Consider the following 18,813-nt stretch of genomic DNA (forward strand, 5'->3'; position numbering starts at 1 on the left):
TGTGTATGGCTATTTTGACTACATATGTGTCTGTGCACCACACGCATGCCTGGTCCTGTGGAGTCCGGAAGAGGATGCTGGCTCCCCTGGAGTGACAGATGGTTGTGAGCCAGGGTATGAATGGTGGGAGTTGCACACAGCTTCTCTGGAAGAGCTTAACCAGGAGCCATCTCTAGCTCCCCTCTTTCTTTTCTCTTGCTCCCCCCCCCACTTTTTTGCGTATGGTTCTGGGCACGGAGATGGAATAGAGTCTCTAGTCCTTCATGAAGCACATGATCACAGAATTTACATTGGCAGAAAAACAGAGAGAGGCAATGCAAACAATGATGGTGTTTTCTCACACAGCCCCTCACGGGGAGGAGGTGGCAGCTGGAGTGGCGTAGTCCATGTGCAGGTGCAGCTGTTGGGTGGCCCTGAATGGTGCTGGGAGCTTCTAAGTGAAGAGATAGTTTCTGCTCATGTGGTATCTCACTTCAAACCTGTGCAGAAAGATACCTAAAGAATACCAAGCATAATATGCTAAGTGGTGGTAAGCCCTGTGGAGATAAAGGGAGGGACGATGAATGTAGGTCACCAAGGCAGGGAGTCTTCCATCTTGGCCTTTTGGGCTGGCATTGGTGAGGCTGAAGATGTTGCATTTGGATCATTTGTTTGACAAGAATGGAGTTTAGGGTGACTCCTCTGGGTGTTATTTGTATGCATGGTGAATTTTCTTAGGAGCTTGTCCTGGGCCCCAAGCCCAGGCTTGGAACTCAATGTCATGGTGAGTTTTTGATGTCTGAGATGGGAGTTGTGTACAGAAGGAATCACTGTTTCTTTTATTGACAAAATTTAATCTAAAATACAGCACAGGATCTTATTATATGGCAGGCCTGGAACTCATTATGTAGATCAGGGTGGTCTCGAACTGACAGAAATACGATAGTTCCTGCTCCCCAGTGCTGGGATTGAGGTATGCATCCCTACACGCAGCAAGGCACTCCATTTTACAGCAGAATCTAACAGCCAGATGTAATGGAGTACCCTTGAAACCCTAACTCTTATGGGGTTGAGGAAGGAGGATTGTGAGTTTGAGCCAGTCAAGACCACCTAGTAAATTCAAGGCCACCATGAATTACATAGTGAGATCTCGCCACAAGCAAATCAACAAACAAACAAATAACTGATATTTTCAGGGCTGATTAAAAATTTAACATATGTATTTTCTTATACATTATAAGACCAAATATACACTATTCTTAAATTTGTCACACAGGTGGGAGGAGTAAGGAGAGGAAGAGGAGGAGTAAACAGAGGAAGAGGAGGAGCTAAGGAGGCAGAGATGTAGGAACGATGGAGAACCACAAAAGTATCAAGAGCAGCCATGGGTAAACAACTTATATCAAGGTTAGATATTGGGACACACCTCTAATTATGTGAGCATCTTATTAATTGAGCATTATCAAACTTATAAAGCCTGTGGATAATCTAAGAATTAAAGTCTCATTTCTACCAGGTACCGTGTGGATAGTGGGATGGTCTGGGCCCAGTCCAGCCTTGTGGAGACAGCATGGAAGATTGGCAGAGCCATCTCCCACATTGGTGTCTTGTGGGTGGCAGGGCTGGTGTCTCTGGCTGCCTGAGCCAGTGGCTTGAGCCGAGCAGCTATGAGAACGTGCCACCGCTGCTGCTGCTCGTGGCTTCAGGCCTAGGCTAGTTGGGAAGATGGCGGCTGATTAAGAACAACCAGACTGGGTGCCGCCATTTTAAATAATTACTTCAAGATCACACTGATGCCATTATAACATGGCCCACTCTCCACTGCCCACTGTTTATCCTCCATGTCCCACTGTCCTCTGTCTGCTGCCCACTGCCTATTGACTACTGGCCACTGCCATGCCTTTCCAGCCATGATATATTGTATCCTTGCAGACAGTATAAATCCTTCCCCCCTTAAGATACTTTTTTTAAATTTTTAAAGTACATCTTAAAAATTATGCATATGTGTGTCATTATGTGCACAAGTGCAAGCGCTTATGTAGGCCAACACTGTCAGACCCATGACCACAGTGACACATTTCCTTCAACAAGGCCACACCTACTCCAACAAGGCCACACCTCCTAATAGTGCCACTCCCTGGGCCAAACATATTCAAACCACCACACTAGCCTTTTGGGGCTCAGCAGTGGAAAGCACAAATCCTCTGAAAGTCTTGGCTGGAAATTTCCCATTGCTAACTACTTGTAAAACAAAGAAAGCTTGTAGAATGTTCACAGCTTGAAAATCCCAGAGAGGATAATGGTTGGCTCCTGCTGTATTCTGAAAGGCAGAGAGGATTTTGCAGAAGCATGGCCCTTGACCACTCTGAGGCTGAAAAGGCAGAGGAGATGTGGCTTTGAAGAGAAACAAATTTTAAGACTATTTTAAACAGCTTCTTTTCCTTATAGTTCTTTTATAGTACTATAACTATTATTTATTTTAAAATTTTGGGAAGGTCTTACTAAGTGATCCTGACTGACTTGGAACTCGTTGTGTAGACTAGGTTGGCCTTGAACTCAAGGGCGATTCTCATCCTCTTGCCTCTTCCTCCCTAGTGCTTGCACCCAGGCCTGGGTTTAATTTTATATTTGAGGATACTTTAATTTATTCTGACTATCACACAAGAAATCTAGCAGAAAGAGCATGTTTAAATAAATCTGGCAAACTTTTTGAGTAAGCACGAGGTAGAAATTCTAAGGGTAGGAAACGAGGGCTGGAGAGGGCTCAGCAGTTGAAACCACATACTGCTCCTCAGGAGGACACGAGTTCAGTTCCTAGCACCAGTGCTGGGTAGCTCACAACCACCCATAAATCCAGCTCCAGGAGGATCAGGTGCCTTCAAAGGCACCCAACTCCTGTGCACAAGCCTACATACAGATACACACATATAAAACTAAAACCTTAAAACAAAGCAACCCCAAAAATTTTCAGTGTTTTTACAAGAGTGGCATATAATAGTGTATCTTAGAATTGATGACATCTTAAGTTTGACACAATGTAGTAGTTCACATTTATTTTCTTTGAAAGATACATTTATTTATGTATTTTATGCACATGTGTGCTCTATTTGTATGTATGGCTGCATGGCAGAAGAGGCATCGGATCCCATTACAGATGGTTGTGAGCCTCCATGTGGATGCAGGAATTGAACTCAGGACCTCTGGAAGAGCAGCCAGTGCTCTTAACAGCTGAACCATCTCTCCAGCCTCAGCAGTTCACATTGCTTTCTTTTCTTTGTCTGTCACCACCTTCTATTGTGATAAAATATACATAACATTAATGCTGCCTATGGTGGTGCACACCTTTAATCCCAGTACTGGGAGGCAGAGGCCAGCAGATCTCTATGAGTTTGAGGCCACCTGGTTCTATGTAGTAAGTTCTAGGCCAGCCAAAGCTATGTAGAGAAACCTCTCAAATTCTATGTATGTGTGTATGTATGTATGTATGTATGTATGTATGATCTATCTATCTATCTATCTATCTATCTATCTATCTATCTATCACCTATATATAAATGAAACATTAAATTTGCTACTATCTGTTTTTTTTTTATTTGCTATGTAGCCCTGGCTACAGTGGTGCTCACAGTGATCCTTCTGCATCAGCCTCCTGATGTTGGGTTTAGTGGTTTGTGATGCTTGGATCTAAGTCAGTTTTAAGTGTGCAGTGTGGTACACTGAGCATATTGATATCAGCCACCAACCGTCAATTTGTAGAGTGTTTTCATGAAGCAAAAGTGAAGCTCTATACCCATTAGGCAACTTTCTATTCTTGCTGTCTAAGCCCAGATAATTGCTGTTCTGTCTGTTGGACTGTCTAAGCCCTTCATACAAATGCAGTCAGCTCATAACGCTCATCTCAACAAAGGAAACTGTCTTAATACCATGTGGGGACTGAGGTGAATTTTGTCAGAGAAAGCGGCTGGCTCTTTAAACTGTAGATCCAGCTGGGAGAAGAAAGCAGAAGTTTGCATCTTCTTTTTTGCCTTAGCAACCCTGTCTTGAAAAAAAAAAATAACAAATTGAGGAGGCGGGAGAAGATCACTAATTTGTAGGTTCCATATCATACCAAGGTATGACCAGTCTTCCATAGCTGATGTTAGTCTCTGATTGAAGCTATCTAGCAGGTTAAAACTCATTCAGTAAGGGCTGCCTCCTGCTGACCTACCAGCTTTGTATCTCAGACTTCGAGGCTAGCAGTTCCTGGGGAAAGGAGCTAAAAAGACATGAGCTGTAAAACTTAGTCTTCTGTGGCTTTTCTCTTACAGAATACAGGTCATCTGATGACCCCACGGAGCAGCAGGATGTACATCAACTGTCACAAAACACATAGCTGACTTCTGTTCATTTACTGAAAGAGGAAGTATAAGTTTCATTTAATTTGCAGAAAACAGCATAGTTTTTAAAGTTAAAAGAGATGATTTATGTGTAGGCGTTATGCCTGCTTGTATGTCTGTACATCATGTATGTGCAGTCTCTCAGGAGGCCAGAAGAGCTTGCCAGAGGCCCTGGAAGTTGGAGTTACAGACGGTTGTGAATCATCATGTGGCTGCTGGAGAATTGAACCTGAGTCCTCTGGAAGAGAAACCAGTCCTCCGAAACACAGAGTCAGCTTTCTAAAGCATTAGAGGAGCTGGCCTAGGAGGTGAAAGATGATTGTTATTGTAAAGATATTCTGGCAGAAGAAAAAGAAAAGCATTCCCCATAGTAATTAAGATGGCTCTGGAATCTGGATGTGAGACTCAGAATGTATTCTGCCTATTCAGTCCCCACCACAATTTTTCCTACCCATAAAAGCCATGTCATGGGCTTGCATTCTCTAAGATGGCTCTCATCATCCAGGATGCCAGCCTTTGAATAAAAATGACTCTTTTCCTCCAACTGTCGCGTCCAGAGTACTGGGTTTTGAATGATAGATGGAACTGGGTCCAGTACCACATTATCTGAGATAAATCAACTGATTTATTTTGGCTCTTTGTTTTAGAGGTTCAATCCATGACAAATCCATTCTATTGATTTGGACCCAGGGTGCGGCGGTACATTATGACAGAGGGCGTGCCTCTGGCAAGGCTGCTTGGCTTCTGACTGTAAGTCGAGAGGGGAAAGGTAACTGGGATTTCACAGTCTCCTCATGAAGGCATGCCTCCCCAAACTGAAACATGCTCTTCCATCCCTCAGCAGACTCCATTCCTACAATTTCCTTATATTCTAATAGTGTTATAATCTGGGGACCAAGCCTTTAACACATAGCTTTTGGGGGAACATTTCAGATTCAGACTATAGTATCAGCTACCTGTACCAAGTCACCTAATCTCCTGTCCTCTAGAGGCAAATGTATTGAGCTCATAGGGTGTTATGAGGATTAAATGAGAAAACCTTATTTATATAGATTGTGTGTGTGTGTGTGTGTATGTGTGTACTTGTGCACGCAAGCACACATAGAGGGTATGTGGACCTGTGCCAGTGTGTGTGGAGGCTGGAGGTTGATTTTTAGTATCTTTCTCTATTACTCTCTACCTTATTATTTTTTTGTTTTTTGAGGCAGAGTCTCTCTGAACCCAGAGTTTGTTGTTTGGACACACTGGTCCCATGGATCTGCCCTCCTCTGTCCCTTCCCCAGTGTGGTGGCAACACAGGTGTGTGCTGCTGTACCTGGCTTCTTCTAAGGGAGCTGGGGTGACGGACTCAAGTCCGCATGCTTATGAAGCGAGCCCTTTATGCACCGAGTCATCTTCCCAGCCTTTGCAGATTCTGTGTAGCACTCACAGGGCATGAGATGTCTGTGTCCCTGGACTTAGTGAGGTGCTGGAGTCACGACCTCCACATCTTGCAGAACTTCCCCACTGAAGAGTGGAGGTGGAGACCTGCAGCTGAGCAACGTGCAGAGTGACAGGCTTGGAGCGCTCGCTCGGTCCTAAGTGGGATCTCTTCATCAGACCCCTCCCCACTAAAAGGAGGAAGTGGACAGTAGTTCCCACTCCTAACCAAGACACTATTGGCAAATGAAACTCAATTAATTTTCTACAATGGAGTGTCATTGGGTTTGTCAACCACACTCCAGGGCCAGGAGTAACTGGCCAACACAAAAGAAATGGCACTGTGGTGTTTGTTTGTTTTGTCATTTTTATGTGTTTTTTTTTTGTCTTTTTTTTTTGTCTTATTGGTCTTTTGCTTATTTTGATAGTCTTCCTTCCTCTTTCTTTCTTTCTTTCTTTCTTTCTTTCTTTCTTTCTTTCTTCGACAGAGAACATAAAGCTTGGGGGGGGGGATGCGGAGGATCTGGGGGAGGAGTGAGGAGTGTGACTGAGTCAGGCTGGAGCTGGGGAGCCCGGTGCTGAGCACATAGGAAGCTGTGGCTATGGCTGAGAGCCAGGGTCACAGGCTCAGATTGGGCAAGAACAGGGAACTGATCTGCAGGTCACTCCGCTCCTGGTCAGAGATATTTGGAGAAATCAACAGTTCTGGAAAATAAAGAGGCAGGAAGTGAAACAGGGGAGGGAGGGATAGAGAGGAAACAGCAGACTGTATCCTGGCCCCTCCACACCTGCACCCCTGCTCCCCTTCTGACATTGTGCAATGAAGGGCGAGATGACGTGTGTGTGTGTGCTAGTGCACACACGCGTGCATGTGTACATACAGGGAGACCTTACATACAAAGAGACCTCCCATCTCCCTTCTCTGGTTGTGAGAACAGAAACATGTCCCCCACCCCCACTACTCACAGCCTGAGTTCCAACCGTGTTTCTATTTACTGTCCAAAGTCCTGGGGGCAGGAGGTGACAGGTTAGATGGACATTCAGGCACAGGGACCCAGCTCTTACCTAGATCAGCCCTTCCTCCCTCCCACCTAGCACCACTAACACCGCTTGTCCGGTCTCCCAGGTTTAACCCCTCTTTCTCCTTGGACCTGGGCTGCCTCCAGAAGCCAGAGTCAGCTCTCTATACCTTTAACAGGTAACTGAGGTACTGGGGGGCAGGTGGGGGGCAGGTGGGGCTGGGGATGTCTAGAGCTAAAGACGAGCATGGTCTAGGGACTCTGGGTGGAGGGATGAGAACGTATAGTCTGGTTCATGAGAGTATGGAAGGAAGGCTGTGGCTTCAGCGACAGCTGGGCCACCTCCTGGGAAGGATGGAGCCTGCAACATTTCAAGTCTTTTCCCAAACTAGTCTCTGACCTCTCAACCACTCACCTTGAGCTACCCGGTCCCCTTGGTCCTTCCAAAGGAATTCGACTCTTAGCACAAAAGTTCCAGCTCTAAGGAAATCTCAACTCAGTCCCAGATCTGTCTCCAGCTCTTAGGGTCCATCATGGAGAAGGACTTTCAAGACATCCAGCAGCTGGACTCTGAGGAAAATGACCATCAGCTCAGTGGTGATGAGGAACAAGGCCCTCATGTGCAGAATCCTAGGACAGAAAATCCACGTTGGAAAGGTAAGTGTCCAGTTTCTAGAGCCTCTCTGGGATCCCTGTTTCAACAGCCAACTCCTCTCTGTGAGGACTCTCTCACCCTGACCCAGTGACCAGGGTGTTCCTGAGTCTGTCCTCCTCGGGATTATTACTGCTGTGAGGAAGCATCATGACCAAAGTGACTCAGAGAGGAGAGGACTTATTTGGCTTCTGCTTCCTCACCACAGTTCATCATCTAAGGAAGCCAGGACAGAAACTCACACAGGGCAGGAAGCTGGAGGCAGGAGCTGATACAGAGGTCATGGAATAGGGCTGCTTACTGGCTTGCTCCCCATGGCTGGCTCAGTCTGCTTGATTGTAGAACCCAGAACCACTAGCCCAGAGATGGCCCCACCCACAATGGGCTGGGCCCTTCCCCGTCAACCATCTAGTAAGAAAATGCCCTATAGGCTTGCCTACAACCACATTTTATGGAGGTATTTTCTCAGTTGAGGCCTCCTCCTCTCTGATGACTCTAGCTTGTGTCAAATTGACATAAAACTGGCCAACACAGTGACCCTCTACATGTGAGGTACTGATACCTCTGAGTGCAGGGTCCTAAGAAAAGGGTATGCTTAGAAGTGAGAGAACACCTGGGAGCTAGGGATGAGTCTCCCTCCAGACTGCACGTGTGTATGTGTGCATGTACATGTATGTGCTTAGGAGGAATGCAGAACCCAGGACTGGGGTACGGCGATGAGTTGGGTGTGGGTGCACAGAGAGATCCTGAGTGATTCCCATTCTTTTCCTGCCTGAATCTTCTTGCACATTTTGAACACAGGTCTCACATGATTGCAAAAAGGTTTTAGGGTAAGAGAGATCTTGCCCTGGGCTGGTTACCCAGTGTGTTCTGACACTGTAGTTTCGTCTCAGAAGAAACTTGGGACTTCTTGTTGTTAAGACAGGGCCTCTCTCACTTTGTAGCCCAGGCCTCTTGAAACTCACAAGGTAGCCTGAGCTAGCCTTGACTTCTCAAGTAGTCTCTCTGTTTTAGCCTCCGGAGGGCTAGGATCACAGGTGTGCTCTAACCACGCCCAGGCAACTTGGGACTTACACCTTGGTCACATCTCTAATGTTTTACACTTGTGTGGTCCAGTCATAGCATCAATGCCAGTGTCTTGTCTTGTGCTAGCATCTGTGTCGCTTCTGAGTCCTGTTCGAAAGATCCTGGGATCCTGTTTTGATAGGTTCATTTATTGCTTATTTATTTTTGATATTGCCATTCGAACCCAGGGCCTTGCACATACAGACAGGAGCTGAATCACTGAGACCCCCTGTCTGTTTTGTCAGTCTGTCCAACTCCCGAGTTTGACTTGTGTTTTCCTACTCTATTATGTCTTGTGATCTACAACTGGATGCTGAGCACTGTGAGTTCTGTCTTGCTGGGTGCTGGGTGCTTATGTATTCTGGTGAGTATTTAGTTTTCTGGGATGCAGGAAAATGGCTTAGGACCTGACTCCTTGTGCCCTAAATGTCTTGGGTACAGGCTTTCAGACTGTCTCCTCAAGCTGGGGAGTCTGCTAGACTCTGTCCCAATTTCTCCTCTCTGCCCAGTGGCCTGAAAAGTTTCTCTAGGCAGTGAGTAGTGAGCTGGGCAATTTGAAGACTCATTCATTTTTCTGGCTTTCAAGGGTTAATGCTTTTCATGGCCTGATGCTCAGTGTCTTGAAAATTGTTGTTTAATATATACATATATAATGTGTGTATGCATGTATGTATATATGTGTGTATGCATGTATATGTGAATGTATATGTGTGTATGTGCTTGTATGTATGTGTGTATATATACATGCATGTGTATGTATGTGTGTATGTATACATGCATGTGCATGTATACATATATATGTATACACACATACATGCATGTGTATATGCATGCATGTGTATGTATGTGTATATACATGCATGTGTATGTATGTGTGTATTATACATGTATGTATATGTATACATACATATGTATACACACATACATGCATGTGTATATGCATGCATGTGTATGTATGTGTATATACATGCATGTGTATGTTTGTATATGTGTATGCATGTGTGTGTGTGTTTTAATCTTTTTTGAAATAAGGTTAAATCTGACAGTTTCTGTTTCGTCTTGAGTCTTCAAACCTGCCTACACAGTACTTTCCGTTTTAATCAATAGTTCCCAGAACAGCTGAGTCAGGCAGCTACTTTTTGTCATTGTCATCTTATACATGAAGAAAATGGGGTTGCTAAGAGACCGAATGATGCTAGACCTAACTGGTGGCTCAGATGGTTTATTCCCGCTAGGCTGACAGGGTTGGGGCTTCTTTGGTCACAGGTTAGTTGGGAATCAGGACGATGGTTTCCTGCATGACAGTACTAGCAGAAGCAGTCAGGAGGTTAGTTCTGGATTTCCAGCTGGGGAGATGGGTCAGAAAGTGTTTCTAGTTGGAGCCTATCCTATACTTTCCTGTGGTGCTAAAACAGAGTGTATCTGACTAGGAAACTTATAATAAACAGATATGTATTGGCTTGTTTTCCTTGAATTCTGGGAAGCCCAGGACTGAGGGCTCTGTCTGGCAGGGCCTTTACATGATCAACCTGAAGCAGAAGGGCCAGGGAGGGTGAGGGGACAGCAAAGAGGAAGCTTTTAATAAGACTGCTAGTTTTTGATGTCAATAATCCATTCACGAGGGCAGAGCCTAAGACCTAACCACCTTCCCTTCTGGCTCTACCTCCCAACGTTGCTGCCCTGGGGTGTATTTGGATCACAGAGGCATATTCTCTCTAGGTTAAGTTGGGGTTCTAAGTACAGCTGCTGTGGAGGAAGGTGACAAGCATTGGTGTGGAAAGGTGGAGTTCTGGATAGTCATTCATAGAGGCAACTTCTGACTCAGTTCAGCAGTAGGAAATGACCTCAGGAAGACTTGACCTCCAGGATGCAGGTTTGCTCTGACATAGTGGTAGTGAGACAGGGAAGGCTACGGAGTCACAGGCTGATGTAGAGGAGTCTCCGTGCAGGTGAATGGTACAGAAGCAGGGAGGGGCTGGGAGAGGAGTCCCTCCCCCAGTCCTGGGGAGGCAAGCCAGTTCATGTAGGTGAAGATGTTGGTGTGTGAGAAGCAAGTAACAGTGTGTACGAGTGTGTGGATGTCTGTGAGTGTGAGCATGTAAGCAAATGTGTTAAGAGTGGTAAGAGAAAGCGTGGGTGTGGGGCAGATGGGTCAGCGGGCAGGAGAGGTGACTGTGGGAAGATGGGGATGGGAACAAGGGTGGTGGGAGTCAGGGGGAGGTTTTCACTTGGGGGAGATGAGCAAAGTAGATGGGCCTGCACAGTGGCTTTTGGGTGTGTGCTTTTTGGTGGTATTAGTTGGACTGGAGAATCCCACCAGAATAGTGAAGGGATGGATTGTTCCAGAATTGGGGTTGTGTGAGGGGTGTAGGGGTACTGACTAAGGGGGGCACATGACCTAGCCTGTCAATACTCCATTCTGAAGGGACAGGGGCTGTAGAAGGACAGAGGTGATCTGTGGGTCTCTGACTCATGGGCAGGAAGAAAAACCACGTAGACCTCTTTTGTAGGGTGTTTGGAAAAGGCCAGTTCTGCATCCTGGTCTCCTCTGTATCTTCCTGTTCCCGGGTGTAAGATCTCACCTGCGTGCACAGCTGGTACATCTTACGTCATGTGCATGTGAGTGCTTGCACATGTCCATGTGGGTGCATGTGCGTAATTGTGTGTGTGTGAATGTGTGTGTGTGTGTGTGTGTGTGTGTGTGAGAGAGAGAGAGAGAGAGAGAGAGAGAGAGAGAGAGAGAGAATGAAGGATCAAAATCCATCTCATTTCTTCAGCCCCACCTGATTTTCTCCTTTCCCTAGCTTGTGCCTCCTCAGACTTCTGTGTCCCCTGTCCCCTTCTGTGTCTTGCTTTCGGTGTCTAGTTGTCTGGAATTGCTTTCTGACCCATTCTCTCTCACAGGACAGCCTCCTCCCAGGCCCTTTCCGCAGCGCCTCTGCTCCATGTTCCACTTCAGTCTGCTCGCCCTGGCCTTCAACATCCTCCTGTTGGTGGTCATCTGTGTGATTTCATCCCAAAGTGAGGTCATGACCTGGCAGGGATGAAGCAAGGATGGAGAAGTGCTCTGTGGCATGCTGGGGCAGAGGGGAGGAAGAGGAGAGGTGGAGGTGTCCTCATGGGGCAGGTTCTGGGTGCAGATGGAGATCAATGGTGGGGTAACGGGATGAATGACAGTAGAAGTGATAGGTGACATGGGGTCAGTCACATGGGCACGCTGTGACTTAGTTCCACATCCATCTGGTCCCAAATTTTCTCCTGACAAGGCATGCAGCTGCAAGAGGAGTTTCGGGCCCTGAAAGAAACCTTCAGCAACTTCTCCTCCAGCACCCTGATGGAGTTCAGGGCTCTGGACTCCCACGGTGAGTTGGACGGGATAGCTGGCACTTAGTATCCGTGCAGACTTGATAGGTGTGGTGCTGGGTCTGCAGCAGGAGTGTGTTCACGGGCTGTGGGGATGAAAACCTGGGCAGAGGAACAATCCAGCCAGAGCAACTGGCAAGGCTTCTGGCAACACAGGCCCTGACCTAAGGAGCTTGGGCAGAGAGTCTGCGCAGGAAGTGACACGGTGGCGGTTAGTGCCAGGCAGAGTCCCAGCGGAGACCATGATGGCTAGGGGATGAAGAAGGTCATTACCTTTTAGAACTGTGTACACGTTTAGTGTGACAGGAGGTGGTGACTGATGGGTGGTGGGGAGGGGTCAGAGATATGGAGGGGCCAGGCCACACTGCGAGTTGTGTGGACTGAGTGGGGCTTGTCTTGAGAACATGGAGTCCAAGGAAGGAATTTAAACTGCATGCCGGCCTCACTCGGGTGAGGCTGGGAGTCTGGGTAGTAGATGAGTAGCATGTGGGACAAGGTAACAGACTCTTATAGGTACCCAGGGTACGCAGCCAGAGAAGCATTCAGGAGCCGGACTAATGGGGAAACCATTTAGCATCTGTCTTTTTCAGGAGGTAGCAGAAATGACAAGTTGACTTCCTGGATAGCCAAACTGGAGGGAAAGCAGCAGGAGCTAAAAGCAGGTCAGAGATCCCCCTTCTGCATTCTTTCTGGGCCACTGTGATGTGTGGGATGCCGTGTATACACGTCTTTCCCAGACAATAGCTGGAGCTCTGCCTGCCCTTGGCAGGCATGGGTCACACATCTGCTGCGTCTCTGCCCATGTGCTTGTCCCTTAGACCACTCCACTTTGCTCTTTCACCTGAAGCACTTCCCACTGGACCTGCGAACCCTGACCTGTCAGCTGGCCTTCTTCCAGAGCAATGGTAGGGTATCGACAGGGACGTCTTGGGTTCGAGTGTGGCTGTCTCCTCCAGCTGGATCTCATTTCCCTCTGCCCTTCTCTTCCCTCAGGCACAGAATGCTGCCCTGTTAACTGGGTGGAGTATGGGGGAAGTTGCTACTGGTTTTCTTTGGATGGGCTCACCTGGGCTGAGGCCGAACAGTACTGCCAGCTGGAGAATGCCCACCTGCTGGTCATCAACTCCAGGGACGAGCAGGTGAGGAAGCCTGAAGGTAGCCCTGATCAAGTACCGCCTGATCAAGTCTTTGTACTTACCTAGTATTATTTGCTTTAAATTTTAGTTTTCTTCTTCTTCTTCTTCTTCTTCTTCTTCTTCTTCTTCTTCTTCTTCTTCTTCTTCTTCTTCTCTTCCTCCTCCTCCTCTTCTTCCTCCTCCTCCCCTTCCTCCCCTTGCTCCTCTTCCTCCTCCTTCATCTTCATTTTTAAAACCAATGAGTCCAATTAGTGATACCAGTATGTGCATAGGTATAGAGCTATCCATTGGAGCATGGGCATCCAACCAGGGGGCATAGGCATGTTTCTGGACATGATGAGCTGTTGCACACATGGACACCCAGTGGTTGTGGTTGCACAAGACCTGCATAAGATCAAGCTGACCACAATCCCAGTACGGCTGAAAGCCTTGGATGAGGTTCTCCCTGGATCCGTTTCTTATTTGTAACCTAAAAAGAATACAGAAGGAGAGTGTGGTAGGAGTTCCGATGGCTCGTGGTGGAACAGTAACTGCTCCTAAGTGGTGGGAGCCAGGAGGCAGGATAGTCATGAAGCCAGGGCTAGGTGACCAAGTGATGCCGAGGTAGATAGAATGCTAGCCAAGATGACTTCAAGGCTAGAGCTTGGGAGACAATCCAGTGAAGGGACCAAGAGTCCCTTCTTGCTGCATTGGCTGTAGGCTGTGAGATAAGGAGCAGAATGGGAAGACTTATGTTGCTCTCCTGCAGTGGATCCTTGGGTCCTCATTGACCATAGGCATCCTGTGTCTTCCTTCTCCACTACCATCCCCAGATAGTAACCTGAAGACCAAAGTTCATGGTGGGAAACCAATCTGTTAGAGTGGATGGAACAGTGTCTTCCGAGGAGAGTAATAATGATAGCATTCACAGCACCACTTACTACAATCTAGGCGTGCACGTGAGTTCGTGTCTTTAGTTCTTACAGTCCCGTTGGGTGAGTACCAGGGAAGAGAGAGGTTAAGCAATGTGCCAAAGAGCCAGCAAGTCACGATAGAGTCAGGATTGAGACCCACTTGGCTTCTTTGGTCAGTGTTTTCACTACTGTTTACCATGCTAAAGCAATGAAACCATTTGAAGAAGAAGTCAGAATATACTTAGTATTTGCTGTCAGGCTATGCAAGTAATTTTCATGGTGATTTCAAACATATTTTGCTTTACTGATCAGATTGAAGTTGCTAGTATTTGGTTAATTTTGACCTATGAAAACATCAACTTTATATAATTCAACCAAAGATTTGACTCACGAATTCATGACTCCAGTTTCTCGGTGGACCTTGCTGTCATCATTTTGAAGGATACTTTCTACCTTGCCCTCATCTCCGGCTGGCAGGCAGGGTGTGGTCCTTGGGCTTATTTCATCTCTCTGTCCATCATTCAGTTCCAACCATTTTTGGGTCTCTGTGATTTAGATTAGTGGTTCTTAGCCTTGGATAACAAATGTCAACAACCCCTGCCTCTTACTTTTGAACATTCTGATTTAATCTCTGGCTCACTTTAAGATTGTCCTACAGAGCACTGCCAGGAAGTCAAGGTTAAGAAGTTTCTCTCACTGAGTGTTAGACACTGTAGTTTTGATTAAGAAAAAAATTTAACAAGAGCGAAATTTCTTAGCATTTAGGGGGATCATGGGGAAGCTTTTTCTTACCCCTCCCTCTCTCTCTCTCTGCCTCCGCTCTACCACAAATGCTTCCCCAACCCTTCCCTGACTGCTGTTCCTTTCCTACTTTGGAGCTGAGGTCTTGTTTTGGTGTCCAGCCTGGCCTCAAACCCCTGGGCTCAGGTGATCCTCCTACCTCAGCCTCCTGAATACCTGAGGTGATTTCAATAAGTAGATGTAGCTCTCATATTTAGTTTTCAAGATTTCTAATTACATGTATTTGTGTGTGTGTGTGTGTGTGTGTGTGTGTGTGTGTGTGTGTGTGAGACTTCTGTGTGGGAGTGCAGGGCTGTGTGTGCATGTACTTGCCATGTACACAGAAGCTAGAGAGAATGATGAGCTTCCCCTTCCAGCATGTTCTAATTCTTCCTCCCAGGCAGAGTCTTTTTCTGACCCTAGAGGCTCACATTTTTGTTAGACTAAAGCCTGGAAGTCTCAGATACTGTCTTATTTCTGGCCACTCTTGGAACTGGGGTTACAGGCATCTGTTGCGGAATGCCTGGCTTGTTGTGTAGTTGCTGGATTCTGCACTCAGGTCTTTATGCTTTGGAGCAAATGTTCTTGACTACTGAGCCCTCCCTCTAGCCCCATCCCTCATCTCTTACATTAGCTTGTGAGATGAGCTTTGTGTGTGTGTGTGTGTGTGTGTGTGTGTGTGTTTTCTCCCACGGTGTTATGGAATACGGGTAGTTTGTTTTTATTTACTATAGTGATGACCTGTATAACTCTAAATAATGGCCTGAGGTTTACTGGCTTCAAAAACTAAGAGTGCAATTAGCCCGAGAGATGGGTCAGCAATTAAGAGCAATTAGAGCAGAGGGCTGAGATTCAGTTCCCAGCACCCACATGATGGCTCACTACATCCGTAACTTCAGTTCCAGGAGATTTGATACCGTCTTCTGACCTCCTGGGGCACCGGGCACACACACAGTGCACAGATATATGTGCAGGAAATAACCTGCATCCATAAAATATAATTAATAAATATTTAAAAATTAAAGAAAAAAACCCCTAAGAGTTTATATAATTCTCCATACGAAAGATAGGAAAAGCATCTTTTTTCCCCAGAGACAAGATCTCACATAGCTCAGGTTAGCCTTGAACTTGCTATGTAGCCAGAGGAGATCTTGAACTCCTGATTGTCCTGCCTTCACCTCCTGGTTCATGCTGTGGTGGTGGGATCAAACTTAGGGATTTGTGCACACTAGACAAGTGTGGTGCCAGCTGGGCTGCACCAGCCTCTCTAGCACAGGTCTCCTTAGGGTTTGTTATCTTCAAAAACAACAATCAAAGGTCTTTGGAACTCGTGGCTTGTATGCTCAGCTGTCAGTCCTGCACAGCCGCAGCTGCTTGTGATGTCCACACCCAGCTTCTGCCCTGGGGGGAGGGGCATGAGTTCCATGACAGCTTCGTTATTGTCACTGTTTCAAGTGGGCACAGTTCCTTCTTGCGTTCACTTAGGAAAGGGCAGATGAGTGATCTGAACTATTTTCTTTAGTCCTCTAGCACTATTTGATGAAACCCCCACCTCTCGACCTTGAGCTCGGGGACCGGGATTTTTACCCTGTACATGTATGTGTCTTAGTTATTCAGTTTCTTTGGTGATGGGACTGGTGACTACGGAGAGCATCAGGTAGCAGCAACTTGAACATTCTGTCTCCATGTCCCTCTGCTCCATCTTTATTGATACCATTGATACTTCTGAATCTGTGGAGTAGCCTCATTGGCCCTTGCAGCTGCTTCTTCACACACAGGACATTGTCCTACACTCAGAGTTCTAGACTTTATGGGCGCTGCTGTCACAGATTCTGCTCTTGGATAAGAAACCCTGGTCTCTCGGGAGTGTGAGGGGGAATTGGACCATTTTTTCCCAAATGCAGGTGGGAACTCTTCACATGCTATCAAAGGAGATTGTTAGAGTATGTGCTGGTCAAACTGACCTTCTGCTTCCTTTGTAAAACTGGGTGACCATACATTCCCTTGCAACCATACAGAAACAATAGGACCTAAATTCCCAGGAAGAGCCACCTATGTAAGAGCAAGCCCCTTGGAATGGTTTTAGTCCTTGGGAGAAATCTGAAAGCATAGGGACATTTGCATGGAAGCCCCTGACAGTTCCCTGGCTGGGCTGGCTGCCTTGCACCCAAGCATCTTTCTACTTTCAGTGGAGACTGCCAGACCCATGTAGCCAGGTGAAAATGCAGTTCTGGGTGGTGGGCCCACGTTTGGAAACTTGGTGCTGGGGCCCAGCAAACCTTAGGACATGACATCAAAGCTGCAGCAAGAAAACGAGGGGCCAACACAGAGACGACTGAAACCAAGGTGCTTCATGGGTTCTGAGATCTGTGGGACAGCAAGGGTAGGATCCCAAAGATGCTGTGTGCAGAAGATGGGGAGAAGATGGAGTTGCCATAGCAGCGGTGCTAGGAATGGAGTGAAAAGTAGGACCAGGCTGGAAACAGGACAGTTGTCACAAGCTGGATACTGGTTAGCTTTCTGGGTTCTAATAACTCCCTGACAAAGAGAGTGACTACGGCACCAAACTTGGAGAGCTACCAAGACTCAAAAGAGACAATCCCTACAGAGCACTCAGTACAGCATCTAGCCTAATAAAAGTCCATTTAACACTAGCCACTCTTGCGGAGGAAAAAGCAAGGACATAGCTGTTGGTAGCCGAGGCTTCGGCATGGGCAGGCTGGGCTGGGCTGGGGTGCGGTCCCTTGCTTGGGCACATGGATAAAGGATGAAGCGATTTGCTCTCTCACTTGTTTTTCCAGGACTTTGTTGTAAAGCACAGGGGCTCGTTTCATATTTGGATAGGTCTTACCGACAGGGATGGCTCCTGGAAATGGGTGGATGGAACCGAATATAGAAGCAACTACAAGTAAGTACTTCTGCATCTCTTTGTGCGTTTGCTCCAGGGGCAACCGCCTGGCCTTTCACCTCAATGTACTCCTATAAGGCCAGTTTCCCCAGTCTTCTTCATCCTGACTCCCCTTCCCCATCTCAAAGCCTGTACATCCTCAACTCTTGAACACTTCCAAGGCTACGCTGTTTAGAGGCGGGGGACAGGGTTGTGGGGAGATGGGGAGGTGGGGAGGTTGGACCTTGAGCTTTCTTTGGCTTACCTTTTTAGGAATTGGGCCATCACTCAGCCAGATAACTGGCAGGGCCATGAAGAAGGTGGGAGTGAAGACTGTGCTGAAATTCTGTCAAATGGCCATTGGAATGACAACTTCTGCCAGCAGGTGAACCGCTGGGCATGTGAAAAGAGGCGCAACATCACCCACTAGGAGTCTGCTCTATCGCGTCTACGCACCCCGCCTCAACCCCGCATGACCCAATAGGAGTTCGCTCTACCATGTCTCCGCCCTATCCCCACCACTGCATCATCCCAACATCCTCACTAGGGATATGGGCGCAAGGAAGAGAGACAGAGTCCCAAGCACGAGGAAGGGCTATGGGAAAACGGAAAGGGGATGGCTCTATGGTCTCATACTTTGGGAAGGCTGAGATTCTACCCTTCTCCACAATTCATTGCAATTGTTATAAATTTCAGCCTTCTGAACGGAGTAGAAAAAGAAACAAATACGCAAAACTCGTGTAGCCTGATTATTTGGAGCTGGTGCAAAAAAGAGGGAGGTGGGAGAGTCTGGAGGAGCAAGGTGTGACTCTAGGCCCACAGTAAGGAGGGATCATGATGTCAGGAGCACATGGCAGAGAGGCAGGTACTGAGGCAAAATACAGACCGAGGTTACTAGTGTATTTAACCATTCTCTTTCTGAAAGACACGAGAGTTGTTTTTGCATTTTGGCTGCTGCAAATAAATCCACTACAAACATTTAAAAGAAATTCAGAGCTAGAGCAATGACTCATTGGTTAAGAGTACTGACTGTTCTCACAGAGGATCTGGATTTGATTCCCAACACCCACATTGCTCACAGCCACGTAACTCCAGTTCCAGAAGATCTGATGCCATCTACTGGCCTAAGTAGGCACTGCATGCACATGATGCATAGACACACATGGAGGCTAATTTTTTTTAAAGCTTCAAACAAATTACATTTGCCTGGTGTGTGTGCATATGGCTACCTAAATGCCACAGTG

General features: G+C 46.9%; 1 protein-coding gene and 1 long non-coding RNA gene across 2 annotated transcripts; one reads left to right on the forward strand and one right to left on the reverse strand.

Moving 5' to 3' along the window:
* Nucleotides 1-4,352: 4,352 nt before the first annotated feature.
* LOC114631705 lies at nucleotides 4,353-7,656 on the reverse strand. The gene is made up of 3 exons (XR_003712997.1): nucleotides 7,209-7,656; nucleotides 5,671-5,888; nucleotides 4,353-4,656 (listed from the first exon to the last, which is right to left on the reverse strand). It is a non-coding gene; the product is annotated as an uncharacterized LOC114631705 (long non-coding RNA).
* Asgr2 (asialoglycoprotein receptor 2) lies at nucleotides 6,593-18,304 on the forward strand. The gene is made up of 9 exons (XM_028780078.1): nucleotides 6,593-6,972; nucleotides 7,312-7,450; nucleotides 11,415-11,531; nucleotides 11,777-11,872; nucleotides 12,464-12,535; nucleotides 12,692-12,778; nucleotides 12,867-13,012; nucleotides 17,484-17,590; nucleotides 17,843-18,304. The coding sequence occupies exons 2-9, from the start codon at nucleotides 7,327-7,329 to the stop codon at nucleotides 17,997-17,999; spliced, it is 906 nt and encodes a 301-aa protein (XP_028635911.1). The 5' UTR covers nucleotides 6,593-6,972; nucleotides 7,312-7,326; the 3' UTR covers nucleotides 18,000-18,304.
* The last annotated feature ends 509 nt before the right edge of the window (nucleotides 18,305-18,813 follow it).

This window comes from Grammomys surdaster, unplaced genomic scaffold (assembly GCF_004785775.1).
Source record: "Grammomys surdaster isolate TR1022 unplaced genomic scaffold, NIH_TR_1.0 364, whole genome shotgun sequence".
NCBI classification, from domain to species: domain Eukaryota; kingdom Metazoa; phylum Chordata; class Mammalia; order Rodentia; family Muridae; genus Grammomys; species Grammomys surdaster.